The 25462-nt window shown below is 38.8% G+C and overlaps 1 protein-coding gene and 1 non-coding gene across 6 annotated transcripts in view; both read right to left on the bottom strand.

Moving 5' to 3' along the window:
* Nucleotides 1-303: 303 nt before the first annotated feature.
* vamp4 (vesicle-associated membrane protein 4) overlaps nucleotides 304-25462 on the bottom strand; it is a 65176-nt gene continuing 40017 nt past the window's right edge. For 2 of the 5 annotated variants that reach the window (XM_078218085.1, XM_078218089.1), the window contains 4 exons: nucleotides 21284-21384; nucleotides 16034-16113; nucleotides 6080-6131; nucleotides 304-5456 (listed from right to left, as the gene is read on the bottom strand). In XM_078218085.1, the coding sequence (XP_078074211.1) occupies nucleotides 5428-5456; nucleotides 6080-6131; nucleotides 16034-16113; nucleotides 21284-21384 (262 nt within the window). In that variant the 3' untranslated portion in view covers nucleotides 304-5427. Of the gene's footprint in view, nucleotides 5457-6079; nucleotides 6132-10455; nucleotides 10549-16033; nucleotides 16114-21283; nucleotides 21385-25462 lie in introns of all 5 variants that reach the window. The other 3 variants (XM_078218087.1, XM_078218086.1, XR_013498527.1) reach the window with 3 other exon arrangements.
* On the bottom strand, nucleotides 10977-11175 carry LOC144498074 (U2 spliceosomal RNA). Its single transcript, XR_013498635.1, has one exon. It is a non-coding gene; the product is annotated as a U2 spliceosomal RNA (small nuclear RNA).

Here is a 25462-nt window from a genome sequence, read left to right as displayed (position 1 = left end):
GTATGAGAGACTGTAGTGTAAATTGCGCACAGCTTTTGTGACTAAGCTTTTTTCATTTTGTAACTTTAAAAAAGTCTGGAAGAGAAGAAACAATTTTTCAATGTTATCCATTAATCTGAGGACCACAAGTGAATTGCAATACTGAATGTCAATAGATCAGTGATTTCAATGAGTTGATTTACTGGAATTTTACCTTGAAGCTAAAGGAGAAAAAAACTTCACTGAGACCACTTAGCCTGAAATATGTATTTTCTTACTTTAATAGAGTGTGCTTCCTTTTTAAAAAATAATAGGATTTAGTGATAGTGAACAACTTTTTATTTTCACAGCTCAGTACAACTTTCAAAGGAATGAAAACGTTCAAATCACGTTATGTTGCAACACAAATTATAAAAATAAACAGGCAATAAAATGATTTACTATTTTACCTGGAAATTAGATCAATACTCAGTAGTTTCCCTCATGGCTCAGGGCATGCTGTCAAATTGTCCTTGCATTCACCCAGACATATTATACATAATAAGTGAAGGGTGATCTGCAATCATAGTGACTAAAAAATACTATTGCATTAAAATACACAGTTACAACACAAAACAAAATTTGACACTTCAAGCTCCGTAAATATTCAAGTCTTTTTACAATGCGTCTTAAGAGGGTTTCGGTTTCTTCACAATTGCCACCACACCACTGGGGACCACAGAGTGAAGGCTCATGTCAGTCCCTGTCAGGCTTTGCATAACCTCCGAATCCTTCTGCAATCCTACTCAAATTTCTGCCACCCAGATTGCCAGGGCCTGCATGGAATAGCGGCGAGGGAATGTGTAGCACCAAGACCATTACATCACTTCTGGTTAACAGTGAAAGGTACAAAACAAAATCTTGGGCCCTGATAATTCCATGGGTACATCAACAGCCTGCACTATAGATTTTATAAAAGTTTATTTATTAGTCACAAGTAGGCTTACATTAACACTACAATGAAGTTACTGTGAAAATCTCCTAGTCGCCACACACTGGTGTCTATCCGGATACGCTGAGGGAGAATTTAGCACGTCCAATGCACCTAACCAGCACGTGAGTTCTCACTGTGACCCAGCCAACTGCCAATTATAAGTGGACAGGAAGTTGAGGAGACGGGCAATAGGGATGGCAGTACAATAAAGGAGGAAAATCATTGCACAAGTATGATCCAAGCCAAATAACAGACTAACTTGAAGTAATGTACAAAATGGCACTGGCAAAGTCCTGCGAGTATGACCCCTATCGATTCATGTGCTGAGGGTGAAAGGAGTGAGCTGAAGGGAGAAGGCTGTACAAACATACATGTGTAGATATGTTGCAGACATTTTGCAAACTGAAAATTCAAATACTGTACAAGGGGGAAAAAGTAATCATGTTTAGAATTGCTCATTACGTGGATAATTTTAATTGGGTCAATATTGAATTCCAAAGGGTACACATTAAACTGCATTGTGAGAAAGGAGTTACCCTTGATTAGGATTACGAATGAAACCCATTTCAGTTTGGATTTTCTTTAGGTCAATGGTTATTTCAACAGGACTTGAACAGATCTGCAGACCATCAATCAATGACTGTGGGGAGAAAGAGAGAAAAACTATTTAAACACTAAAGTTCTTATAATGTGCTCCATCACAACCTTTTGAAGCTTGTCGATTAAAACTGACAATGGAGTAACTAACAGAAATAAATTGCTTGTGTGCTCTTTTTCCTTCTTTATTAAATATTCCATAAAGGCTTTATACAGAGTCCAATACAATAAATTCCTGCTAACTTTACAGCAAGAAGCAGAAATGTGTATTCAATTGAAGTGTAAAATTACAAAAAGGCAACATTCTTTTCAAGTGAAAATCTATTGATTTGCAAATGATAGCAGATCAATAACGCCTAGTCCCTCTTTTACAAATATTAAATATATACATTATTTTAAAGGCCAGCATTATCAGCTCATTATTTGTCCAAGGTATAATTAATGTATAGGGCATGCTCTGTACTCAAGTCTGCTGTAGGTAAAGAATTGTTCGCTTCCCAGTCTGCTTTATAGGCATCATGGATCAAATGTTCATCGCAGATGAATAAAACATTTCTACACTAAAGTGGATGACATTATAGAGTTAGCATTTTCACTTATCTGGGTGTTCCTACCCACTTGGTTCAGGGACATCTCCTGATCATTCTTGACATTATTATTAGTTGATACAGATGCTGCTAAAATGTTAAACCCCTAATTACATTGAGCGCTATAATTTTCCAGCACTTATGATCTGCTCAAGCTGGTTGTACTGACCACTCTTTGATGCTGATCATTTGTTCAGTCAGGATTCAGTAATCAGAAGATGATCATGCTGAACTAACCGATTCTTCCGTGGATCTCCACAAAAGTTCAACAAAATCAGGAACATTTCTCAAGAGGTGAATTGGTAAAGGACTAAAACTGGGTACATAAAGAGACTCATCAACACTGCTATCAGCAACCATGGCTGTAAATCAAGAGTCTCTTGTCTCGCAAGGCACCTTTCAAGTGCAGTCTTGAAATAACTTCCTGTGGGAAACATGGCTTCCTCCTGGCTGAAATTGACAAAGTGCCATCATGTTTGCAGATTGACACTATAATGTTTCTAAACAATTACTATGTACAAAATTAAAATGGAGCATGTTTCTTTTTAAAAGAATCAGCTCTTCCACAACTCTCCAGTGCCATCACCGAGTTTGGTCTTCAATCAAAATGAATGGGGCCATGGAGGACTATTTAAGTGACTATTTGTCTGATCGATCAGTGTGTGCATGCCATTTTACACTCATCACATACTGCTATGTTATTTTGCACTATATAATAGTCACGCAAAATCTCATCTTAAATGGCAACTTGTTTAAATAACTACATCTCTGATCACCATCCAACTGTCCCTGAAATTAGTGACCATCACCTTCTGTTCAACATTCCTAAAAGTAAAATTTTTAAAAATTGTTAAAAGTGCACTTGAAACATAAAGTGCTGAATCATTTTCCCAAACTGTGCTCAACTGTATTCTTTTTTATTGCTGCTTTAGCAGGCAAACAAACCTCTCATTCACAAATTACATTTGTAAGCATTCAATGGAAATGTCTACTGTTTCACAATCTTGTATTTTACTTGGCTACTCTCCAGAATGCTTGGTTTTCTTGGTTGCAAACTTGTAAAACTCCTCTCTGTTCTCCCAAATTTTACACTTCTTTTGACCCAAGTATGAAGACCCTGCAATGCCTCAACCATGTATTGGGTTCAACTTGAAAATTAAGGCAGCAAAAAATACTCTGGACTGCCAATTCATCTGTATTATAAGTCTGACCAACAGGCATTACAATCAAATGAAGAAAAATCCATTTAAGTCCAAGTTATTTAAAAAGAAAACTATTGCTGAAATCACACAATGTTTGATTCAGGCAAATCTTATGCCATTAGTCATCATATGGCTGGTCTGGGGTCTGGAGCCTGGAGCATTTTTGTTATTTATTTGCCATCCTACCTCCACCATGAAGGCCAACGCTTTAAACAGCCAAACTCAAGATAGTGCACCTATTTACAAATCGCAGCGATCAATTCATTCGCGGTTGTAAATTCATCTAAGTTTCAGGCTCTGGATCAATGACTGACTCTCTTACATTTAAAAAAAAATAATTTTGCAACTGACATGGGGGTGTGACAAACTGCAACAGATGCAACACAGTTTTCCTTTGCATGCTTAACTTAGCAAGATCCTCACGGACTTCAAAATGTTACGCTCACACTTTTAAAAGATGATAGCTAAGCCAAGAAATAATGAAGAATTGAGTATTTTATCTTTTTAAAACAGCAGTCTAAATCAGCATGTAACTGGATGTACTGCACCATTTTACATCCCAATGCAGTGCACCCAGCAGCACTATATCTGGAGCATTTCTTAATCATGGTTATGTTTTCTAGTTATGCCCTCTCAAACCAGGGGACAGCAGAATTCTCTTTAGGTGCATTCAATTGGTTTAGTTTGCCAATACCAATGTCAAAATTGAGTCAACTATTTTCTAGTATTAGAAATTTAAAAGCAGCACAGATTGTCAGAGCACTTTTATAATGTTAGTTTTATATGATCTTAAAATTCAATTTACACAGATGTAGTCACATTGCAACTGATCTATGGCACGGACTGTGCGAGAATGCTTGTTACCGGTAATTTCACTCATGATATCAAAAGCAAAAAATAACATGTCCCACCAAACTGGGCTGTAAGTGAAGCTAGTCACCAAACACTATGTGCAAGTGGCAATCTGGCTGATCTGTCAGGCATTGACCATAATTCTCTGATCTCGCCCGCGGCTGGGATGCTCCGGTCCCATGCAGTGAGTGAAGTTTTGGCTGAGCGCCAAATTCTCCGTTCTCACTAACAGCGATGGCGAGGCACACGAGATCGGAGAATTCTGGCCATTGTGTTTTTTAAATGAAAAAATGAATTGCAAAATTTTTGAACATAAAGACGGGTTTTAAATAACAGAATAAAAGAGCACACAAAGTAAAACACAACAGTTTGACAGTCAGAAAATGGTTGCATATAATTTATTACAGACTAGTCCATATAATCTCTTAATAGATATAGTCTATGACAAAATAGATTCTGCTCAGAAATAGGGAACTATTGGAAAACCATTGATCCTTTTTTCAGTGTAGAATCCACTCAATCCTCATTTAGTTCATCATATACTTTAACTGCTTCTCTAACAAGTTTAGTGGATTATTGTACCTCCTGGTTTAGTACTGAACCACCCAAACCAAAAGAGGTCCCAGATTCAATCCAGGATGACATTAAGCTAGCCAGAATGGCAGATTGGGCACAACAAGCCGCAATCCCCATTGGGCTATGGAGAAGGGAAAAGAAACTAGCCAGGATTCCCACTCGTTCCCTCCTGCTGGAAGAACCATAATGTGCTCAGGTTTTGGCTTTGTTGTGATGTAACAATGCTTATTCACTGATTCAACTCATACACAAAGACTTGAGGAAGGGACCAAACGAGGGTCTGCATCTGTGGAACCATACTCCAAATGTGAACCAGTGTCCTTGAGAGAAAATTGGGGTGGGGGGAAAGTTGTTGACGGCACATTTAGGTACGAGGTCTCACAGTAATAGTGAGGGGCAAAAAAACCTTTCATGGCTATTATGCAATACATCCTAAAGGAAATAGTCTATCTTCCTGTAGACAGCAGTTTATACCATATTGGTCCCCTATTCCAGAAGGGTGCTCATTGCAATGAGTACCCATAAATAGTTTTCTTCTGTGAAAGACAGACAGAAACATACTCCTTATTTACAATAACTGAGATATTTTGTACAAATCTCTCGTAGTTTCTAGAGATTGAGGCAGTAACTTTCCTGCGTTAATGCTGGACATGTCTTGTCATCAGGAGCGATTCTTCAAAATTACTGGTACTGCAAGGAGATGAAAAATAATTTGTTAAAATATTTTTATTGGTTATTTGGAAAAGCCTGCATAACACCACATAAATATTATCTTAAGAGAAACTTGTTGACAAGTAAAACGACCAGTAAAGAACAGTGGTTCCTTACAATTATTAATTGAGAATGAGACAAACAGAATTTAAAATAATCCGATTTGCATTCTATTAATTTCAATGTTCCTGAAAATAAATTGAAATAGAATAGATTTAATTAATTCTCTCACATAATTAATTTTATCTTGCCTATTTAACTTTTTCCTCACATTGACTTCCTCAATAGCCAATGGATATATGAATTGTAGACTTAAGTCATTGTTAGATGTTTCTTATTCTTAAGTGTTTTTTAAAAATAGATATGTATTGTGATAAAGGGTCACATGCATAGAGTCATTGGAAGAAGTGATAAATGATGCACACTGCACTGAAAGCTGTTTATTACCTTTCTACCAGAATATTGGGAAATAAATAATATGGTCTTTCTTGACATATACATGTCAGAATAGCCTGGCTGAAGAGGAATTCCAACTTGAACATTATATAGTCAGTACAGAATTTAAGGGCTTGTACTTACTTTAAAATTATAAGGATACTTACTGATGATGACCAACAAGACAACTACAACGACCACTGATATGATGACTTTCATCTGAAAGGAAAACGTTAACATAGTCAAAACAGTAGTACACTGCAATCTTTCCAGAACCATTGCTAAATAGTGTTAATCTGTAAATACAGATTTTTGTGTAATTTAGGAAATGTGTACTGAACTATGGTCTTGTGTATTTTTCATTGTTGCTTCTTCTGAGCATCAAAGTTTTAATGTGTGCTTATAATGTTTTAGTTATATTGAGGATTTAAGAAACACTTTTATAAGTAATCCAGTCATGTGAAACTAGGCACGGACACATTTGGCATGCTTTTGAACAGATACATCTACCTATATACTAGGAGAAGTATCTTCTAAAATAAATAGCAACATAAGTAGGTGTCCTTCTTTACTAAGCCTCTTACATCTCTTTTGCATCCCTATTATACTACATTTGCCAGTAAAAGAACTGCAGTTAAATAGTGTATTTCATGGCCTCAGGATGTCCGAAAGTGCTTTAAATCTATCAAGTACTTTTAAAATGTAGCCACCCTTGTAATATACAAAATATGGCAAGAATTTGTGCACAGCAAGCTCCCACAACCGCACTTGTGATTGTGAGCTTAGTGAAAAAAGGAGGCATACTTAAACATAAATTTCAGGAAATTGAAAACAGATAAGGCTCTTGAGGATTACAAAGATAGCAGAGAAGAGCTTAAACAGGGACCAAGAAATGTCCTTGGCAGGCAGGATTAAGGAGAATCCCATGGCTTTTTATGCGTATATAAGGTGAAATCTAAGGAAAGGATAGGTCCACTCATGGGCAGTGGAGGGCATTTGTGTCTGGATCCAGATGAGGTGGGTGAGGTCCTTAACAAGTACTTTGCATCAGTATTCACAAAGGAGAAGGATATGGTGGATGGCGAATGCAGAAAGGGGAATGTTGACATTCTAGGACCTGTTGAGATAAAAAGGGAGGTGGTATTGGAGGCTTTGAAAAACATTAAGGTGGACAAGTCCCCAGGGTCAGATAAGGCCTATCCCAGAATACTGAGAGGGGCGAGGGAAGAAATTGCTGAGGCCTTGGCCAAAATCTTTGTATCCTCTTCAGCCATAGGCGAGGTACCAGAGGATTGGACAGTAGCTAACATTGTTCCTGTTTAAGAAAGGCAGAATAAACAATCCGGGAAATTACAGGCCGGTGAGCCTTACATCAGTGCTGGAGAAATTATTGGAGAAGATTCTTAGGGAGAGGATGTACTCACATCTGGAAGAGAATAGGCTTATTAGCAATAGGCAGCATGGTTTTGTGAAGGGGAGGTCATGTCTCACAAACTTGATTGAGATCTTCGAGGAAGTGACAAAAAAAATTGACTAGGGCAGGGCAGTGAATGTTGTAGACATGGACTTTAGTAAAGCCTTCGATAAGATTCCTCATGGCAGTCTGATACAGAAGGTGAAGTCATAGGGGATCCGAGGTGAGTTGATAAGATGGATACAAAATTGGCTTGGGCATAGAAAGCAGAGAGTAGCAGTGGAAGGGTATTTTTCTAACTGGAGGTCTGTGACAAGCGGTGTTCTACAAGGGCCAGTGCTAGGACTTCTGTTTTGTAATATATATATTTGATTTGGAGGAAAATGTAGGCGGTCTGAATAGTAAATTTGCAGATGATACAAACATTGGGGGAGTAGCGGATAGTGAGGGGGATTGTCACATGTAAATCGGCTGGAGACCTGGGCTGAAAGGTGGCAAATTGAATTTAACCCGGACAAATGAGAGGTGATGCAATTTGGAAGGTCTACTGCAGAAGGAAAATATACAGTAAATGGTAGAGCCCTTAGAAATATTAGCATAGAGGGATCTAGGCGTGCAGATCCACAGTTCCCTGAAGGTGGCAACTCAGGTGGACAAGGTAGTCAAGAAGGCGTATGGCATGCTGGCCTTCATCGGTTGTGGCACTGAGTACAGGATTTGCAAAATCATGTTGCAGCTGTAGAAGACTTTGGTTAGGCTGCATTTGGTGTATTCTGATCGCCACACTACCAGAAGTATGTTAATGCATTGGAAAGAGTTTTAACATAACGTTGCCTGGTTTGGAGGATATGGACTATGAAGAAAGGTTGAACAAACTTGGTTCGTTTTCATTGGAGCGTCGGAGGATGAGGGGGGACCCAAGTGGATAGTCAGTTTTTTCCCCCAGGGTCGAAGGGTCAATTACTCGGGAATATAGGTTGAAAGTGAGAGGGGGAAAGTTTGAAAGAGATGTAAGGGGTAAGTTTTTCACACAGAGGGTGGTGAATGCCTAAAACATGCTGCCAGAGGTGGTGGTGGAAGCCGTTTCTATAACAACGTTCAAGAGGCATCTGGATAGATACATGAATAGGCAGGGAATAGAGGGATATGGACCACGTAGAGGCAAGAAAATATTAGATTTGCGAGACATCTGTCAGCACAGACTTGTTGGGCCGAAGGGCCTGTTCCTGTGCTGTATTGTTCTTTGCTCAATGTGACAATGATCGCAATCTATTTGTTATTAATGTTGGTTTAGGGATAAATGTTGGCCAGAACACCAGTGGTCTTTTTTGAAAAAGTACTATGGGATTTTTAATGTCAAAATGTAAGGGCTAAAGGGGCCTCAGTTTAATGTCTCATTTAAAGGAGAGGAACTGTGACAGTGCTGCACTACCTCAATAACACACTGGAATGTCGGTCTAGGTTTTGTGCTCATGTTCCTGGTGTGTAGTACTGGCTCCGCCTGTGTAGCAATGTACGTGCAGGACCTTCAAATTTTAATAAAGACCATACATTTCAAAACAAATAAAATAATTCTTAAAATAATAAATTGAATCAAAATAATTATGTATCTGAATTTATGAAGCTTCGCTGTGAACTTTGTCTCTTTGGTGTTGCACATACTGGAATGGAGCAATAACGAATCAAGGAATTTCTTAAATAAACCTACATCACTGACATCACTGTTTTTAGATGATAATGAATGAAATCTGTAGCTGCTTAAATATAAAGTTCACATTTAAATAAAAGTCAAATGCATGAAGGCAGCACATTCTAAGTGAAAAATTACAAAGCTTTAAATGCAGTTTAATTAAAAATGAAGTATCTACACAAATTAGAAATATCCTTGCATGAATCTTTAAGGACTCCTTTTCCTCTCAAAACACATTTTGTTATTTACACACCCATTCAATTGAACTCTGTTACATATCAGTGGCTGTAGTACTATACATAACTCTCAAATAACTAATGTTTCAAAGCACTCTAACACAAACTTCCAAGAAGTTATGATACCACGATCTTAACATAAATGAAAAAACAGAAACAAGGGGTTGAATAGTTTGGGGGCACGGACGGCAGATCTCCCAGAAACCACCTTGGTGTGAAGCTAACTGTGTCCACGCTGAGCAGCCCCATGATAATAAAGTGCTGCTGGGCTTATTAACCAGGGCTGAATGGGTCATCCGACCCTCTTGGCGCAGAAGTCCCACCCTGCAGAGCTGTCAGCCAGTGCCAATAGTGCCAGGAGAGCATCAGCGGCAGCTGCCGGGACTGCAGCTAAAGAGGGGAGTCTGAAATGTAGGACCCCAGGAGCAGGCAAGTCCGGGGTCTTGGGCCGGTAGGGTTTAGGAGCATGAGGGAGAAAGGCTGGGGAGGGAGAAGAGGGTGGGTTTAAGAAAAGGAGCGGGTAGGAACAAGGAGGGTACAATCTAAGCAGGGTCAACCTGCTACCAGCAAAGAGCAGCCTCTGAAAAATGACCCCCCCTCCCCCCACCCACTTTCCTTCCCACCCTTTACTTAAGTTTAAAAATCGGGATTCCTGATTCCATCCTGCTGTCCACTCCAAGCGTATTATGCCATGGGCAGCATATTATTAGGGTCAAAAGCTTCCCCCCCCGCCACCATAGGAAACACGCCCACTAAGGGCAAGTAAAATTCAGCCCGGGGGGAGACAGGATAAATTACAACTATTTTAGAACCAAATACAAGTGTCAAAAAGAAGTTGCCATTATGAAGTTTTAAACAGCTTGTTTCAAGATTGTTAAATAAACCCTTTTGTGATCTTCATGATTTATTGATTCTGGTGCCAGAATGCTGAACAAAATAATGAAAGGCATCTCCCTAAAGGTGAAGGAAAGGTCAGTTAACTAGCAGAGAAATGCCATAGGCAATAGTTTTACACATTTCACAAATTTCTGTAATCCAGCGGGTGGGTGAACAACAATTACAAATAGGACAAAAATATTTTCCATTCAATCAGATTCCAAAGTCTGATTTTATAGTGGACTATTGAGTTTATCTGTGACAAACTATTAGAAATTGCATGTCACAGAGCACTAGGCATGATTAGATCACAGAAACTAATAATACCTCTCTCCCTTAGTAGCTAGAAGAAAGATGGTCAAAGACTTAGGTGGTCACTCTCATAGACACAACAAAATCATCCTTCAGAATTTTAGACCACTATTAACTGGAAGGAAAAAGTTGACCCATTTCAGATTTGGTTTTTAGCTAACTCCAGTTAGTTTGATATGATTATTACCTACACAATAGCTATTGTGACCTGGAAATGGACAAAAGAAAGGGGATAAAAAGAATAAAACACATTGGTGGGATCAAACAGAAATATGGAACAAGTAAAGTTAAAATAAACGGGGTGGGGGCATAAGAGGGAATGGGAAAAGTTAGATAAGACGAACCAAGAGTTAACATTTTTGTCTCGATTTAACAGGTATGTATCAAGCTGGTCAGACAGTAATAAAACTATTCCTGCCATTTTTTTTTTGTTTTTATTCCAGTTCAATCAAATCAAGTCCAATTCAGAGTCTCAACAAGTTGAGACATTCCCGATCCAAGCTGACAAGACAGGGCTCTCACCTCCTGTCTTGGGCTTGATCTACATGATCCAAGCTGATTGGAGCAGGCATTGCACCTCCTCCAAGGCTTGATCTCATTTGCATCTTAGCCAAAAGGCCGAGATGCCGCTTTTAAAAATTGCTTCAAAAGAAGCTAAAATGTAACCTAATGACTTCAACCAAGCACAGCATGTCAATACCACACTTGATCTTAGCCAAAAGGCCGAGAAGCGATTAAGTAACTTAACATTGTTCTCATGTTAATATTTGTTTGTTTTAAGTATGTAAGGTAATGGCTCTCAAAATGGCTAACTCAGGAGGATTGCATTTTCGATTGATTTTCCAGGATTCCAGTTAAAAGGCATTGCATATTTGTTCAGCAATATTATGCACGCACTTCAAGTATAAACTGATTTTGTATGCTAATTGTGGTTTTGTGCACCACTGTCTACTATTTGATTTGATTTATTGTCACATGTATTAGCATACAGTGAAAAGTATGGTTTCTTGCATGCTTTACAGACAGAGCATACCGTTCATAGAGAAGGAAACGATAGAGTGCAGAATGTAATGTTATAGTCATAGCTAGGGTGTAGAGAAAGATCAACTCAATGGAAGGTAGGTCCATTCAAAAGTCTGACGGCAGCAAGGAAGAAGTTGTTCTCAAGTCGGTTGGTACGTGACCTCAGACTCAGAACTAGAAGCAGCACCAAGTTATAAATGGGAAATTTAGGGTTTGAACTACAAAGCTGTATCCACATGGACACTTCTGTTCAGAAGATCGTAGAGAAGTGAATGGAGGAAACTGTTGCTTTAAAAATAAGCTGTAAAGCTGCGCAGTATTTCACTAGAATCACAATGAATAACTTGCATTTATTTATCTCCTTTTCCCCAGAAGGACAATGTGAGGGAAGGTGGGGTACAGTGCGAGAAATCTGTAAAGAAGGATGAAAGATGATTTAGAATTTAACATTTGAGCTCCTGAACCAATGGAAACCAGAGAGGTAAGTAGTGATGAGCAAGCAGGACTTGGTGCAGGATGTAGAATTGAAATAGGTGCAGGGTGAAATTTTGGTTGGATCAAGGAGATCTAAATGATAGTCGGAGGAATAAGGCACCTACTTATTCATTGGAAAATAATGCACTAAATTGGGCAGAGAACAATAGCCACTCTCATTTTTTGTATGGTTTGCAGCCTGTTCATTTAGGTGTGCTTCCTTTAAACTTCTTTGTGTACCCACACGTGCATGGTATCTTAAATGCAATGACAGCCTGTACGCGAACTTCCAGGTTACAACTTAAAGAGGATATTAATAGAGAGGCAAAGAAATCTGGGAATCCAGATACATAACTCATTAAAAGTAGGAAAAGAGGCTGATAAGACCATAAAACATAACAAAGTATTGTGGTTTATTTCTATAGGAACAGAATAACAAAACAGGAAAGTCATGTTTAATTTATAAAGAACCATAACACAGCGCTGTTCTTCATGGTACAAAACAAGTGCTGAAGCACTGGAGACATTACAGAAAAGAGTTACAGTAATTGAGAGGATACATTATAAGGAAAGATTGAACAGGTTGGAACTATTTTCTCTGGAAAAAAGCCCGAGAGAACATCTGTTAGAGGCCTTTAAAAATCATGGCGTGGTTCCTTAGGATGGATTTAGATAAAGTGTTTCCATCTTGGTTGAGTCCAGAACAAGGGAACATAAATAAATGATAGCCACTACCAGATCGTAAAAGGAATTTAGGAGCAATTTGTTTACACAGACTGGTGAAAATGTGGAACTCACTAAGAAGTGGAGTAGTTGAAACAAATTGCATTGACGCATTTAACAGGAAGTTTGATACATACACGATGGAGAAGGAAATAGAAGGATAAACAGGCTAGGTGGCAAGTGCTAATTAAAGGGGGAAGAAGCCCGTATCAAAAAGTAAAAAACTTTGATTTGTATAACATCTTCTGTCCAAAGATGTGCAGGTTTGGTTGATTGGCCATGCTAAATTACCACAGTGTCAGGGAGATTAGCAAGGTAAATATGTGGAGTTACAGGGATAGGGCCTGGGTGGGAATGTTGTTGGTGCAGGCCTGATGGGCCAAATGGCCTCTTTCTGCACAGTAGCGATTCTAAGATTTTGTCACCTCAGGACATTCTATAGCCAATTATGTACTTCCGAAGTGCAGTCATTGGTGTAACGTTGGAAATATGGCAGCCAATTTGTACACAGCAAGCTCCCACAAACAGCAACGTGATGATGACCAGGATATCTGTTTTTAGTGATGTGGATTAAAAAAATAAATATTGGCCAGGAGACCAGGAATGATACCCCTGCTCTTTTTCAAAATAGTGCCATAGGATATTTTATGTCCACTTGAAGGCAGACAGATACCGGGCCCTCAGTTCAATGTCCCATCTGAAAGATGGCACTCCCTCAATGCTGCACTGAATTTTCAGCCTAGAGTTTCATGCTAAAGTCTGTAAAATGGGACTTGAAGTTACAAACATTTGACTCCGAGACGAGAGTGATGACAACTTACAGAAAAGTCAGACAAGTCTAAACATTGATATTGATCTGTTAAGTTGAATGGCCCATTTGTGTGATGTAAATTTTACACAATTCAACCCATGGAGTTGTTCAGAGTATAACTTTGAGGTAATGGGCAAGAATAACCCCATTCTAAACATACACAATACTTTCACAAGGAGACCTGCATCACTTTTAAAAACTGCCTCACACCTAGGTTCTAAACAAGATCTGGAAAATAGATTACATTAATATTCCTATCTTTTTCTACATCTGAGGGGGAATTATTTGATTCAAACAAAATGTCAAAGATGATGATTCTTTCAGCAGCTATAGAAAGTCGACTATATTACAGTTCCCTTACATTTAATTAACCAAAAATGTTTAGCCCTAATAAGTAACAAAAAGGTACAGCAGTATTTTCACATTTTACCTTTGTATTACTGTCCTCTGCAAATTAAACACAAAGATCAAATTCTTCTACAGCCACCAATATTGTGTAACCAGCTGAATATCGGAAAGGTATTCTAACTCTAAACACTTATTCGATTTGTTATCTTGCCCACAATGAAATTATTGAGCTCTGTTTATTTCTTTTTGAATTAACATCAAACCTTCAAAACTTTATATCATCCTCCAAACAGGCTTAACTGGCATATTTTTAAAAGCACATTTTTAAAAAAGTCCATGAACCATCGTTCATGTGGCATCACAAATGTCAGTCAAAATCTATAAATTCTTCACAGGGTAAACCAGACACATTATTACAGTGACAGCTGTAAGATTATAGCCCTGTAGCTATGCTGCTCAAATAATCAATTCTGGACATTCAAATTTGTTAGATGTGCAAAACACAAGTAGATGTTGTTCTCCACCATCCATACTTAGTTCCAGAGCCTTTAATTAAAGGCTATTTATGATGGGTCAATAAAGATATAAAACAGTGGGGTCAGTTTTAGGTTATGGGCTGCATAACAGTCCTCCTCAGAAAGAATACATTTATCAGGTTAATTCAGTTCTAAAGCAAACCTTATATATAAACTCTATTTCAGAGAAGTTATCCTGCCATCTGTTTTACCACAAACATTTATCATAATTTAATACTTCATCATCTTATTTCCTGGAAGCATATGTATGTGGCACTACTGAGAAATGCATTTCATGGTAACCTCAACTCTTACAAACGCAACCTGAAAATGTATCTTGCTACCAGCTGATGCAAAGACAATTTATTCCAGGAATTTTCACTCAACTTTTCTGTGATGCATCTTGATGAGAGGGCTATTCTTCATACAAGAGGTCCATCAGCTAATGCTGACAGGCAATGCAACTGCAATGAGCGTCAAACCTGTGCTTTAACCTCTCCTAACCCAGCCCAATGGCCAGGAATGCACCGTGAGCAAAGGTTACTGGATAGTGATCAGAAATGGGAAACTTTCTGAACTGTATATTCTCTGCCTAACTTGTAACCATCTTTGTGTGTGACAAAATAATATCCACTTATACAGGCTTTTATATCCTTGGGACACCTCAAAGTACTTTACAGCCAAGTATTTTGAAGTGTAGTTACTGCTGTAATGTGAGATTCAATTCACAAAAGGCAAACAGCAAGGTGATAACTGAGCAGATACTCTGTTTTAGTGACATTGGGATGGGAAAAATGTCCAGGAAACTAGGGAGAATTCCCCTGCTCTTGTTCAAATAATGTTGTAGCATCTTTTACATCCATTTATGAGGGCAGATGGACCCTTGGCTTGATGTCTTAACTGAAAAGCTTCACCATAGATACTGCAACACTCCCTCCGTACCGCACTAAATTCTGCCCTAGATTATGTGCTCAGGTTGCAGGAATCCAATTTGAACTTATGACCCACTGATTCAAAGGTGAATGAGCCATGGTTAAACCACAAAAATGCTTAAAACTGATCACCGTAAAATGGACTTATATTATTTTCATTTCTCATACAAGGCAAACATGTTTTTGCGAAGAAGGTTCCACATCAGAGAAACTTCAGTTATGTTTTCCTTATAGGTACAATCTGAATGGTAATTTGATAGTTACATATGCTGGTACTTATTTATCCTGATAACTTCATATGTATACACTTTTCCAGGCTCCTGAATCATTATCTGAGAGATATGGACAGGTTGAAAGAGTTCGGAATTAATGGCTAAGGATAAGGACAGAGTGTACTGACAGCATTGTGCCAATAGCAACGGGACTTCATTTTAAATCAAGTCAGCGCTGAGGTGGTTTAATTAGTAAAATGACATTACGTTCTGCAACATTGTTTTAAATTTAAAGATTGCCTTCTTCAGCTACTGTGGCAGTACTCTTTCACTTAGAATGATATTCACGTAAACATTTATCAACACACCTGGGCATGCAGCCACAGGACCCTTGGGTCAATGGGCTCTAATAATTATTGGAAGAGACAAGAGTCCTCCTTTCAAGTAAGCCCTGTGGCCCAGGAGTCATTATCCTGGCCTTCTTGACATTTGTACTTAGCAATTATCTCCAGCCCAGTCACTTTCAAACATCTGCGCGCTTTTCGCATCACTCACCTTGCACTCTTTCCACCACATCTGGCGTCGTAACTGCTTTGCTCTGTTGCTGAAAACCGTGGCATTGTCGGATAAACTTTCTGCAAAAAGAAATGAATCGGGTCCAAGACAGAATGTTGAAACACAGCTTTAAAAAGTGTAGAAGCTTGCAAATCAATTGATCAATAACTCCACCAAATTACTGCATGTCACTATGATACACAGTACTCCAAAAAAGCCCTTGCAGTGAAATTGGAGGCTAGGTTACGTGCGGCTCAGGTACCGCTTTGCAGTAAGCTGCAAGTGTCTTTTTCCTGCATTGTTCAAAATTGAAATGCATTTATTTTGAAGTGCAGTGCCGTTAGTTAAAATTATATACAAGGATTAAAGGTAAAAACCATTAATTAGAAAACCACTGTCTGGTATACCAGTTGCAATAGCCAGGTAAGAAGGACCTCGTCTCACTGGACTGATTATTTATCCAAGTTCCTTGATGTCCCCTAAGGCTCCTTCACCTGCAGCTATCTACAACAGAACCTTGGTTATCCACAGGAATCTATGTAGAATTTTGGGGCTTCATGTTACTAAAGACGAGTAAAAAGATAAACAAATTTTGTGCGTCATGGATAGAATATATTTTCTCTCTTACGGCCCGTGATCAGTATGTTTTGTATGGAAAGGGGTGTGTATTTTGTTACCCTTATATCCCAATTGTATAATTCAGCAGCAAGCTTTTGAGAGTTTAAAATGTGGACGGTTATTTATTCTCACACACTTACCATGAATTAATGCAACTTCATAGAAGTGTCCATGCGCATGCATACGTGCACACATGTGCACACACACACGCACTCTACAAAGATTGGACACAGAGAAAGATAATGCATTTTGACAGGTTACAGGTAATTCAGTTTTATTCACAATTTCAGATACAAGATTTCCGGACTCTTGCGTGGCAGGCCAATGGTTGCTTGAATGAATTTGATTATTTAAAATCGAAGCGAGGGTCCTGTGAAGCAAAGGGTTCACAGTGGGTTGCAAAGCTTGTATAGTCAAACATCTGGAAGATTAGTTCTCAGGTGAACTTTGTAACTGGAATGGGTGAGGTACTTTACTTGATGACTTGCAGCCAGTTTCCGAGTCTGGCTCTCAGACTGGCTGATGACTGACTATTCTTAAAAGGCAAAGATGGCACAATTGTTCTCTGCAGCTGTTGTACTGTCAGTATTCTTCTGCAATCTGCCCAGATCTCTCCTGGGTCCTGGGATAACAAAGGATCTCAGTATCAGAAGCTAGTTTCAGGCCACTGTCCACCAAGAATGGTGTAGAGTTAAAAGGCCATTGATATACAACAGAAGATGAATGGTGGTCTTTTATACTCTCCTTATGGTGGACTGAGGTACTGTTTTGCCTGTTTTAAACAGCATATTTTCAAAAACTAATGGAAGAATTTCAACAAAACCTGGTGCACTTTTTTGATGATCCTTTAACATTGGGAGATAGGGCAAACTAACTTTTATTTTAAATAATATAGTGATGTCGTTACTTAGAATGCTGTGGATTGTCTCAGCTGCTGTGGTGTATTTTGTCACAGCTGTCAAAATGTGAGCAGAGTTTTCAGAACAGGTTGTTGGATGTTGATTGGTCTGCAACTTTCTCTGTGAGATGGATGTTCTTAACATTCTCCCACCCCCCACCCCCCCAGTTTTGCAATTATAGAGCATCAAACAGATAGAAAGAAATCTCGAAGTTATCAGGACAGGTGAGGTCAAAGATGTAGCTCTTAAGTAGTGACTTAAGAAAGGAAAACTTGAAGGTGAAGGGGGGATGGGGCAGGAATTCCAGAACTTAAGACACAGCCATCAATGATGAAATGCTTATCAGGGATGTGCCAGGCAAAAACTTCTGGGCTCATATGAAGAATGGTCACGCAAGCAAAACTAGCACTAAGACTGCAGCCCAGCGATAAGTGGTACTAGCTTTAACTTACGTTATAGAACTGTTAAAGTGCTTGAAGTTACGCAGAGGCTAGGTAACAGAACATAAACCAATATATCTGGGTTCAGTAGTTGTCACAAGTGGGTTGCAGAGAGGCAAGGAAATGCTATTATTGTTCCCCAGCAGCACCAGTTGGAAACATTGTTCCATGGTGCATGTCCACAAAATGGAAAGGAAACTGATGGTAATTCTCAACCATTATCTGACAACAAATGATTGGCCATCTTTAGAGGGAGATAAGCATAGTCCTGGGGGGATGGAAGTGACTCCAGAGATGGTACACCTGATGAAAGAGGCTTGGAACCATCATCTAAAACCTTTGTAGTCAGTAATCCAATATCTGAGTCAGTCAGGGGTACAGTTGTCTGTGCACACCTCATGATCAACCAACTATCCTCACTCAGCATTGGGACCTTGAAGATCAAGACTTATCACTGGAAGCTGGGAATGCTCGAGACAACTCTCGAAAATCCTCCAAGCTAATCCTACTGGGTAAAAGTGACCCCATCTGGTAAAGCAACGGGAAATCTATTATTGTAAATTGGCAAATTGCAGAACCTTAAATAGTTAAACTTATTTTTCGAATACTTAGAATGGCCCCTGAACCATGGCACTATCAAACTGCATCTAAACACTGAGCCTGCAGGAACAAGTTTAGAATGATCCCTGAAGCTTGGCACTGTCAAACTGCACCTAAACACTGAGCCTGCAGGAACACGTTTAGAGTGTGCACTTAGTATCAGGTAAGAAGTGATTGTTCTGGAATGGATCTCAGGATAGCTTCATTGTGAGATCCTCAAACATGGTGCTGAGTTTTCACATGTCTCAGACATTGAAAAAGAACCCCAGAGCAGTAACATGGGAGGGAGTAGAGATTTTGATGACATGGGGCCTAATAAAATCAGATAAAGACTATGCAATCAAAAAGGTTATCAAAACTTATGTCGTAAAGTTTCAAAAGGATACACATACAATAAATCAATAAAAAGCACATTTCTTCCACAATTTTCCCCAAAGTGCTGGTCAACTTTATACATTTTCTTGGTTGGGAGGGTGAGATGATCTGGGCTACAGGTTTCTCCATGATTGCCATCAATACTGGTCTATGTTCAGTTGTTTTGGTAGTGAGGCACCAGACAGCCTATCAGTCTAGTTGAGAGCTACCAAAGTAAGACAATCAATTTGACTCAAATCATGGGGCAGGCGATGGCCTAGTGGTATTATCGCTAGGCTATTAATCCAGAAACTCAGCTAATGTTCTGGGGACCCAGGTAGGAATCCTGCCACGGCAGATGGTGGAATTTGAATTCAATAAAAACAAACTGCAATTATGAATCTACTGATGACCATGAAACCATTATCGATTGTTGGTAAAACCCATCTGGGTCACTAATGTTCTTCAGAGAAGGAAATTTGCCGTCCTTACCTGGTCTGGTCTACACGTGACTCCAGAGTCACAGCAATGTGGTTGACTCTCAACTACCCTCTGAACAAGGGCAACTAGAGATAGGCAATAAATACTGGCCAGCCAGCAATGTCCATGTCCCACGAATGTATTAAATAAAAAAATCAACAATCTTCTAAGCCAAGATTGGATGCTCAGTAGCCTGGAACTTGTGAATTGATCTTGTTACTCGCGATGCTTCAGCAGGTCTCATACAGACTTATGGCAGGAGAGGCTCTGGACTGCTGTGGAATGAATTTTGCAACCCAAAGCAAACTGACAAACCTAGATTGGAAACTTATTTGAAGTAGTATTGTTGAGGGGCTGTCTGAACATCTCCCCAAGTTAGTACACCGAGATAAATTATTGCATTAATTAATGTAAGCTCTTTGCACAGTTCATATTTTATCTTCCCTAATGCGCACAAAGAAAAGTGAACACTTCTTTTAAACAAAGGTGCTTAGGATAACTCAACAGCTGTGCAGGTCTTCGAAATAAATCTTGTGGATCGCTAATGATAAACTATCCCGTACCGCGATTAGCGACTGCTGTGACTAACAACAACTATGTGAAAATAGGTACGTTCTGAAGCAAATACGTCATTATATTCAACAGTTCAGTTCTGGAAAATAGCATTTAGTACCAACTGCTATCATAACTTCAATAGGTTTCCATTCCCAGGCGACACAAGTCAACATTGTCCTGTCCAGAATGTAGACCTAAATATTGTTTGTAGCAAAATAGTGCAATATGTTCAAAACCTGCAGAGTTTATAGCAATTGTTATCTTTTCTCTTCCAAATAAACAGGCAATGTTTCTCTGTGTATTTTCTCATTTGCAAAATATTGATTAAATCTTTTCTGAAAATTTAAGATTTTCTCCATTTAGCATGATAGACTAACAATTAATTTTAAAATGACGAAATGTAAGCATACAACAAACTATTCAACTTTCCTACTTAAAAGACTTAAAACTTGTAATTCAAATGTTTCGGCTATTGTTTAATGTACATAAAATAAATAATCATTTCAAGTATTGTTTATCACTGATCATCAGAAGCCTCAGTAATTTTCCACTCGTTATTACAATAACCTAGTAAAAGCAGCCAACATGGCTTTCAAAGAAGGGAAAGCCCAACAAAAAACAGGTTTTCTTTTATTTAAAGATTCATCATAACTTCCTTGGCTTTCATACTCTATGCCTCTATTTATAAGGCTTGTGACCCTGTGTAGCTTTTCACATTTTTTTCTCAACTTATTTTGCCACTTCTGACAGTAATGGAAATCTGGAACTCTTCTCTCAAAAAGGGCCGTAGGCACTGGGGAATCAACTGAAATTTACAGGACTGAGTTCAACAGATTTTTGTTATTTAAAAGGTTTCTAAGATTATGGATTAAAGGCAGTTAAATGGAGTTGAAGTACATACCAGCTATGATTTAATTTAAATCATGGCTTGAGGAACTGAAAGGCCTATTCCTACATGCAATGCATTTTCTTGGGTACCCATCCTATTTTCACCTGTCATTTGAATTCCAATCCAGTTTATAGACTCATGTGATGAAAATGTATTTTGTTTATTGGCTGCAAGAACCTAGCCAGTTTCAATTCAGCTGACTTCCCAGCACAAGACTACTCCTAACTTGGTGCAAAGATAACTGGTCCAAGAGGCATCAATAAGGGAAGTTGATCAATAAGTCATCAATAAAGTGAGGGAATTACTTCAAGAGGTCAAGACCAAGGCACTTTGGCAGAGTTGAGCAGAGCTAACTAAATGATATATTTAAGATATAACAATAAGTCAGTGTAAATAAAGCAAAGGAAATACTCACCAGATTTGTCCTGTAGCTCATCCAGTCGTTCACCTCGTTCAATCACTCGAGTGATGTTCTCCTGCATCACATCGATAACTTCATCTACTTGATTCTGGACACTGACAAAACAAGAGAAAAAAAAGTTAACTCGCAATTCGACTTTAAAGCTTCTTAAAACTGCCCTATTTGTGGCCAGAAAACTATTAAAATGTCATGCAAGGACATATCCCTAGATTTCCTGATGCTAAGAATTAGTTACCTACACACCAAAGAAGAACAACATTTTAGAAAACAAAATCATTTATAAACTTGTTTTCTGGCAAATGTTCAAATTTATCTTTCACATTATATTACAAGATTAACTTTTATGGAGATGTACAACAGCAGTATATTGTAAGCCATTATTTTGCTACACCATTATTAGCTCGCTGACTACTCACTGGCACTGAATTACATCATAAGCTACTCATTACAGCTAATGATTAGTTAAAATGTTTCCGAGCTGAACGTAGTGGACAGACATTTCTTAGGGAGGGGAACAAAGAAGTGACACCAACAAATGAATTATATTGTAAGTGAACTTTCGGATTACTTTCAATAATAAAACTGATCACAAGAAACTGATGGCTACAGTGAATCCTCGTTGGATAAAGGAGAAAAATGCAAATGATGAATTGGCTGGATCAGGGTGGCTAACTTTATCTTGAAGGCAACAATCCCAGGCAGCATCTTGCTCAACGGCCATATTCTTGACCAGACTAGAAATTATTGGAATGGCACATTTCATGATGAGCAGTATGAACGGGATATTTTCCCCCCTCACTCTTTAGTTCACCCTATATTTTGTATCACAATTTGCTGGAAATGTGAATTGGTAATGGCCCAGAAATAAGAACTCATGCTCAATGGTTTCTCTCTTTAAAGAAAGAAAAGGATAAAGAAAAGGAATTAGGGTGAATTAGTGACAGAAATTCAAATAGAGGGAGAGGAAGTGTGGATCTAGAAAGAGAAGAAAAACAGAAAAGTATTTTAAAAAAGACATTATAATCTTCTGTAGTTGTGATTAGAAATTGGTGCATTGGTCCTTGAAAGGATATGAATGAATGGAGCAGTATTAAGCCATGAAACACTGAACCAACATGATTATTAGGATTAGGATCAAGATGAATAAAGACTAGTTTACCATCTGGATGATACAACATTAATCAAATTGGAGGCTCCCTAGTAGGCCCCCATTCTGCAGGTGGAGTTGTCATCTTTTCAAGGTTGCAGGACCTCAAATTGGGCCTGTAGCCTCAGGAATCCACCCACTATTCTTAATTGGTCAACTCTGGGAATATCCCGCAGACAAGCGCCCTGGTTGATTATGTCTAATGGCTGATCATCTCTGATTGATTGCCAACACTCAATTTATGAATCTCTCCTACCTGATCTAGCTGGACTTGGTAAATAATGCACTGGACTCAATTCCCATTGTCCCACAACACAACTCACAGTGCTGAATCTAAGGTTTGCAATCTCCATAAAAACTATAGGTAGAAACTAGCTATCCAGTGCATATGAAGTGAGTCGTGTTGAGGGCAGAAAGCAACTGTTTCTGATTTTCTAATGTTTTTAAGGTGACTGGCAAAAGAATTGGTGACAGGAGGAAAATCTTTTTACACAGCAAATGGTTAGAATCTGAAATTCACTGATTGAATTGTGACTTCCAAAAGAAAATTGGCACATCATCTGAAGAGAAAAACTTTTGCAGAGCTCCAGAAAAAAAAAGGCAGGGAAATGGGATCAGGTAAGTTGCTCCTGCAGAGATCTGAAACAAACAAGATGGGCCCAATGGCCTCCTTCTGTGCTGTAACCATTCTGATTCTCTGCACTCTCCATGTTGAACAGCTTCAGAAGAAACACCAAGGGTAGCAAGGGTGCAGAATACATCCTAGATGAGACTTCAATGCGCAGCCCAAGAGTGAGAAAGGTGGGACCTGTACATGCTTGTAGCAAGATTGCATCTAAACAGAGCTGGGACTAAAAAAAAAATCAAGGGGCAGTTTGCTAGTGCCATTTGAGAGGGTTTAAACCAACTCGGGAGAGGGAGGGAACTAGATGTAATATTAGAAAGGAGAAATCGGTGCACAAACAATTGGGAGAGACAGAAAGCACTAGAGTGAGGAATAGTAAGATATTAGAAAGAATGCACTGAGTTCTAAAAACAGTGACCATGTACAAGGTTGGTGAGTTATAAGTCTAGGAGAGAGAAAGTTCTGGCGTGGTCACGGACAGAATCTATCTGGTTAGAGTTAAGAAAAAAGAGAGGTAACACTGCACTACTTGGTTTATTCTATCGGACATCTAGTGGGAAAGATATAGAACAGCCAATTTGCAGGGGAATTACAGAAAGGTGCAACAACTATACAGTAATAATGGAGAACTTTGAATATCTTAATATTGACTGGAATAGCATAAAGGGCGGAGAGGGGGAGGACTTACTGAAGTGTTCTCATGAGATTTTTCTTGTTCAGTATGTTTCCGAGGAAGGAGGCATTACCGGATCTGGGGAATGAGTTGGTCAAGTAGACTGAGTAGCAGTAGAGGACCAGCGACAGAAGTGATTATAGTGTCACAAGGTTTATGTTCATAGGAAAAACACGGAGCAACCCAGAGTAAAATACTTGGAAAGACCAATTTCACCAAGGCGAGAACAGATTTGTTCGATAAACTGGAATCAAAGATTAGCAAACAAATCTGTAACGCAGCACTGAACTTCCTTTGGTTTCAATGCAGTCGAGATACCTTCCCTCATGGGTAAAGTTAGAGAAAACAAATCTAGAGCTCCCTGGATAAGAAAAGAGGTAGAGAGCAAAATGAAGCAGAAAGGGTGTGCCTAGGATAGATGACAGGGTGGTGATACAAGAGAGGGCCAGGTTGAATATATAAAGTTCAGAGGGGCAGTGAAAAAAGGAATGAGAGGTAAAGATAAAGTATGAGGAGAAGCTTGCAATTAACATAAAAAGAAATCCAAAAGTCTTACGTATGAATAATAAAAGAATTGTAAGAGGAGAGACCAAGAAAAGGGTATGTATGTAGGTGGAGGGCATTGCTGAAATACTAAATGAACACTTTGCACCATTTTTATGAAGGAAATGGATGTGCCAAAGTCAGTGAAAGAGGAGATAGTCGAGACACTGGATGGGCTCAGTTATAAAGAGATACTAAAAAGATTGGCTGTATTAAATTGGTAAGTCATCAAGGCCAGATGGGATGCATCCAAGGATCCAGAAGAAAATAAGGGTGGAAATTGTGGAGGTATGGGCCATAATCTACCGATCCTCCTTCGATAAAGAATGGTTACAGCAGATTGGAGAATTTCAAATGTTATATCCTATTCCAAAAAAAGGTGCAAGGATAAACCCTGCCTTGTCAGCCTTTCACAGGCCTGTCAACTTAACCACGGTGGTGGGAAAGCTTTTAGAATTAATAAGCCACGACAAAATTAATAGTCACTTGGACAACTGTGGATTAATTTAAGGAAGGCCAACATTATTAAAGGCAAAAAGGTATTTTCTAACTTGCCTAGCTTTTTGATGAGGTAACAGAAAGATCTGATCAAGGTAATGCAAATGATGTCGTGTACGTGGACTTCCAAAAGGAATTGGCCAAAGGCCACATAACAAGCTGGTCAGCAAAGCTGAAGCCCAGGGAATAAAAGGCACAACGGCAGAATGACAAGAACAGAAAATAGTGGAGAATGGTTGTTTTTCAGACTTGAGAATGACATACATTGGGAGTTTCTCCAGGGGTTGGGACAAGGATAATTGTTTTACTTAATCAATATGAATGTCCTAGACTTGGGTCTATAGGGGAAAACATCAAAGTTTTCAGATGACAAAGTTTGGAAGTATTGAGAGTTATAAGGAGGATAGTGATAGACTTCAAGAGGATATAGAAAAGCTGGTGGAACGGCCACACATGGAAGATTAAATTTAATACAGTCGCGTGTCAAGTAATACATTTTGATAGGAAAAACAAGCAGAGGCAGTATAAAATAAACACTACAATTCTAAAGGATGTACAGGAACAGAATGTTCTGGGGGTATACACATACAAATTGCTGAAAGTGGCACAGCAAGTTGAGAAAGTGGTTTAAAAGGCACACAGGATCCTGGGCTTCATAGAGGCACAGAGTGCAATGCAAGGAAGTTA

The sequence above is a fragment of the Mustelus asterias genome, chromosome 8 (genome assembly GCF_964213995.1).
Source record: "Mustelus asterias chromosome 8, sMusAst1.hap1.1, whole genome shotgun sequence".
Taxonomy (NCBI): Eukaryota; Metazoa; Chordata; class Chondrichthyes; order Carcharhiniformes; family Triakidae; genus Mustelus; species Mustelus asterias.
The sequence above is the reverse complement of the archived record's forward strand: the minus strand, read 5'-3'. Positions and strand labels throughout refer to the sequence as shown.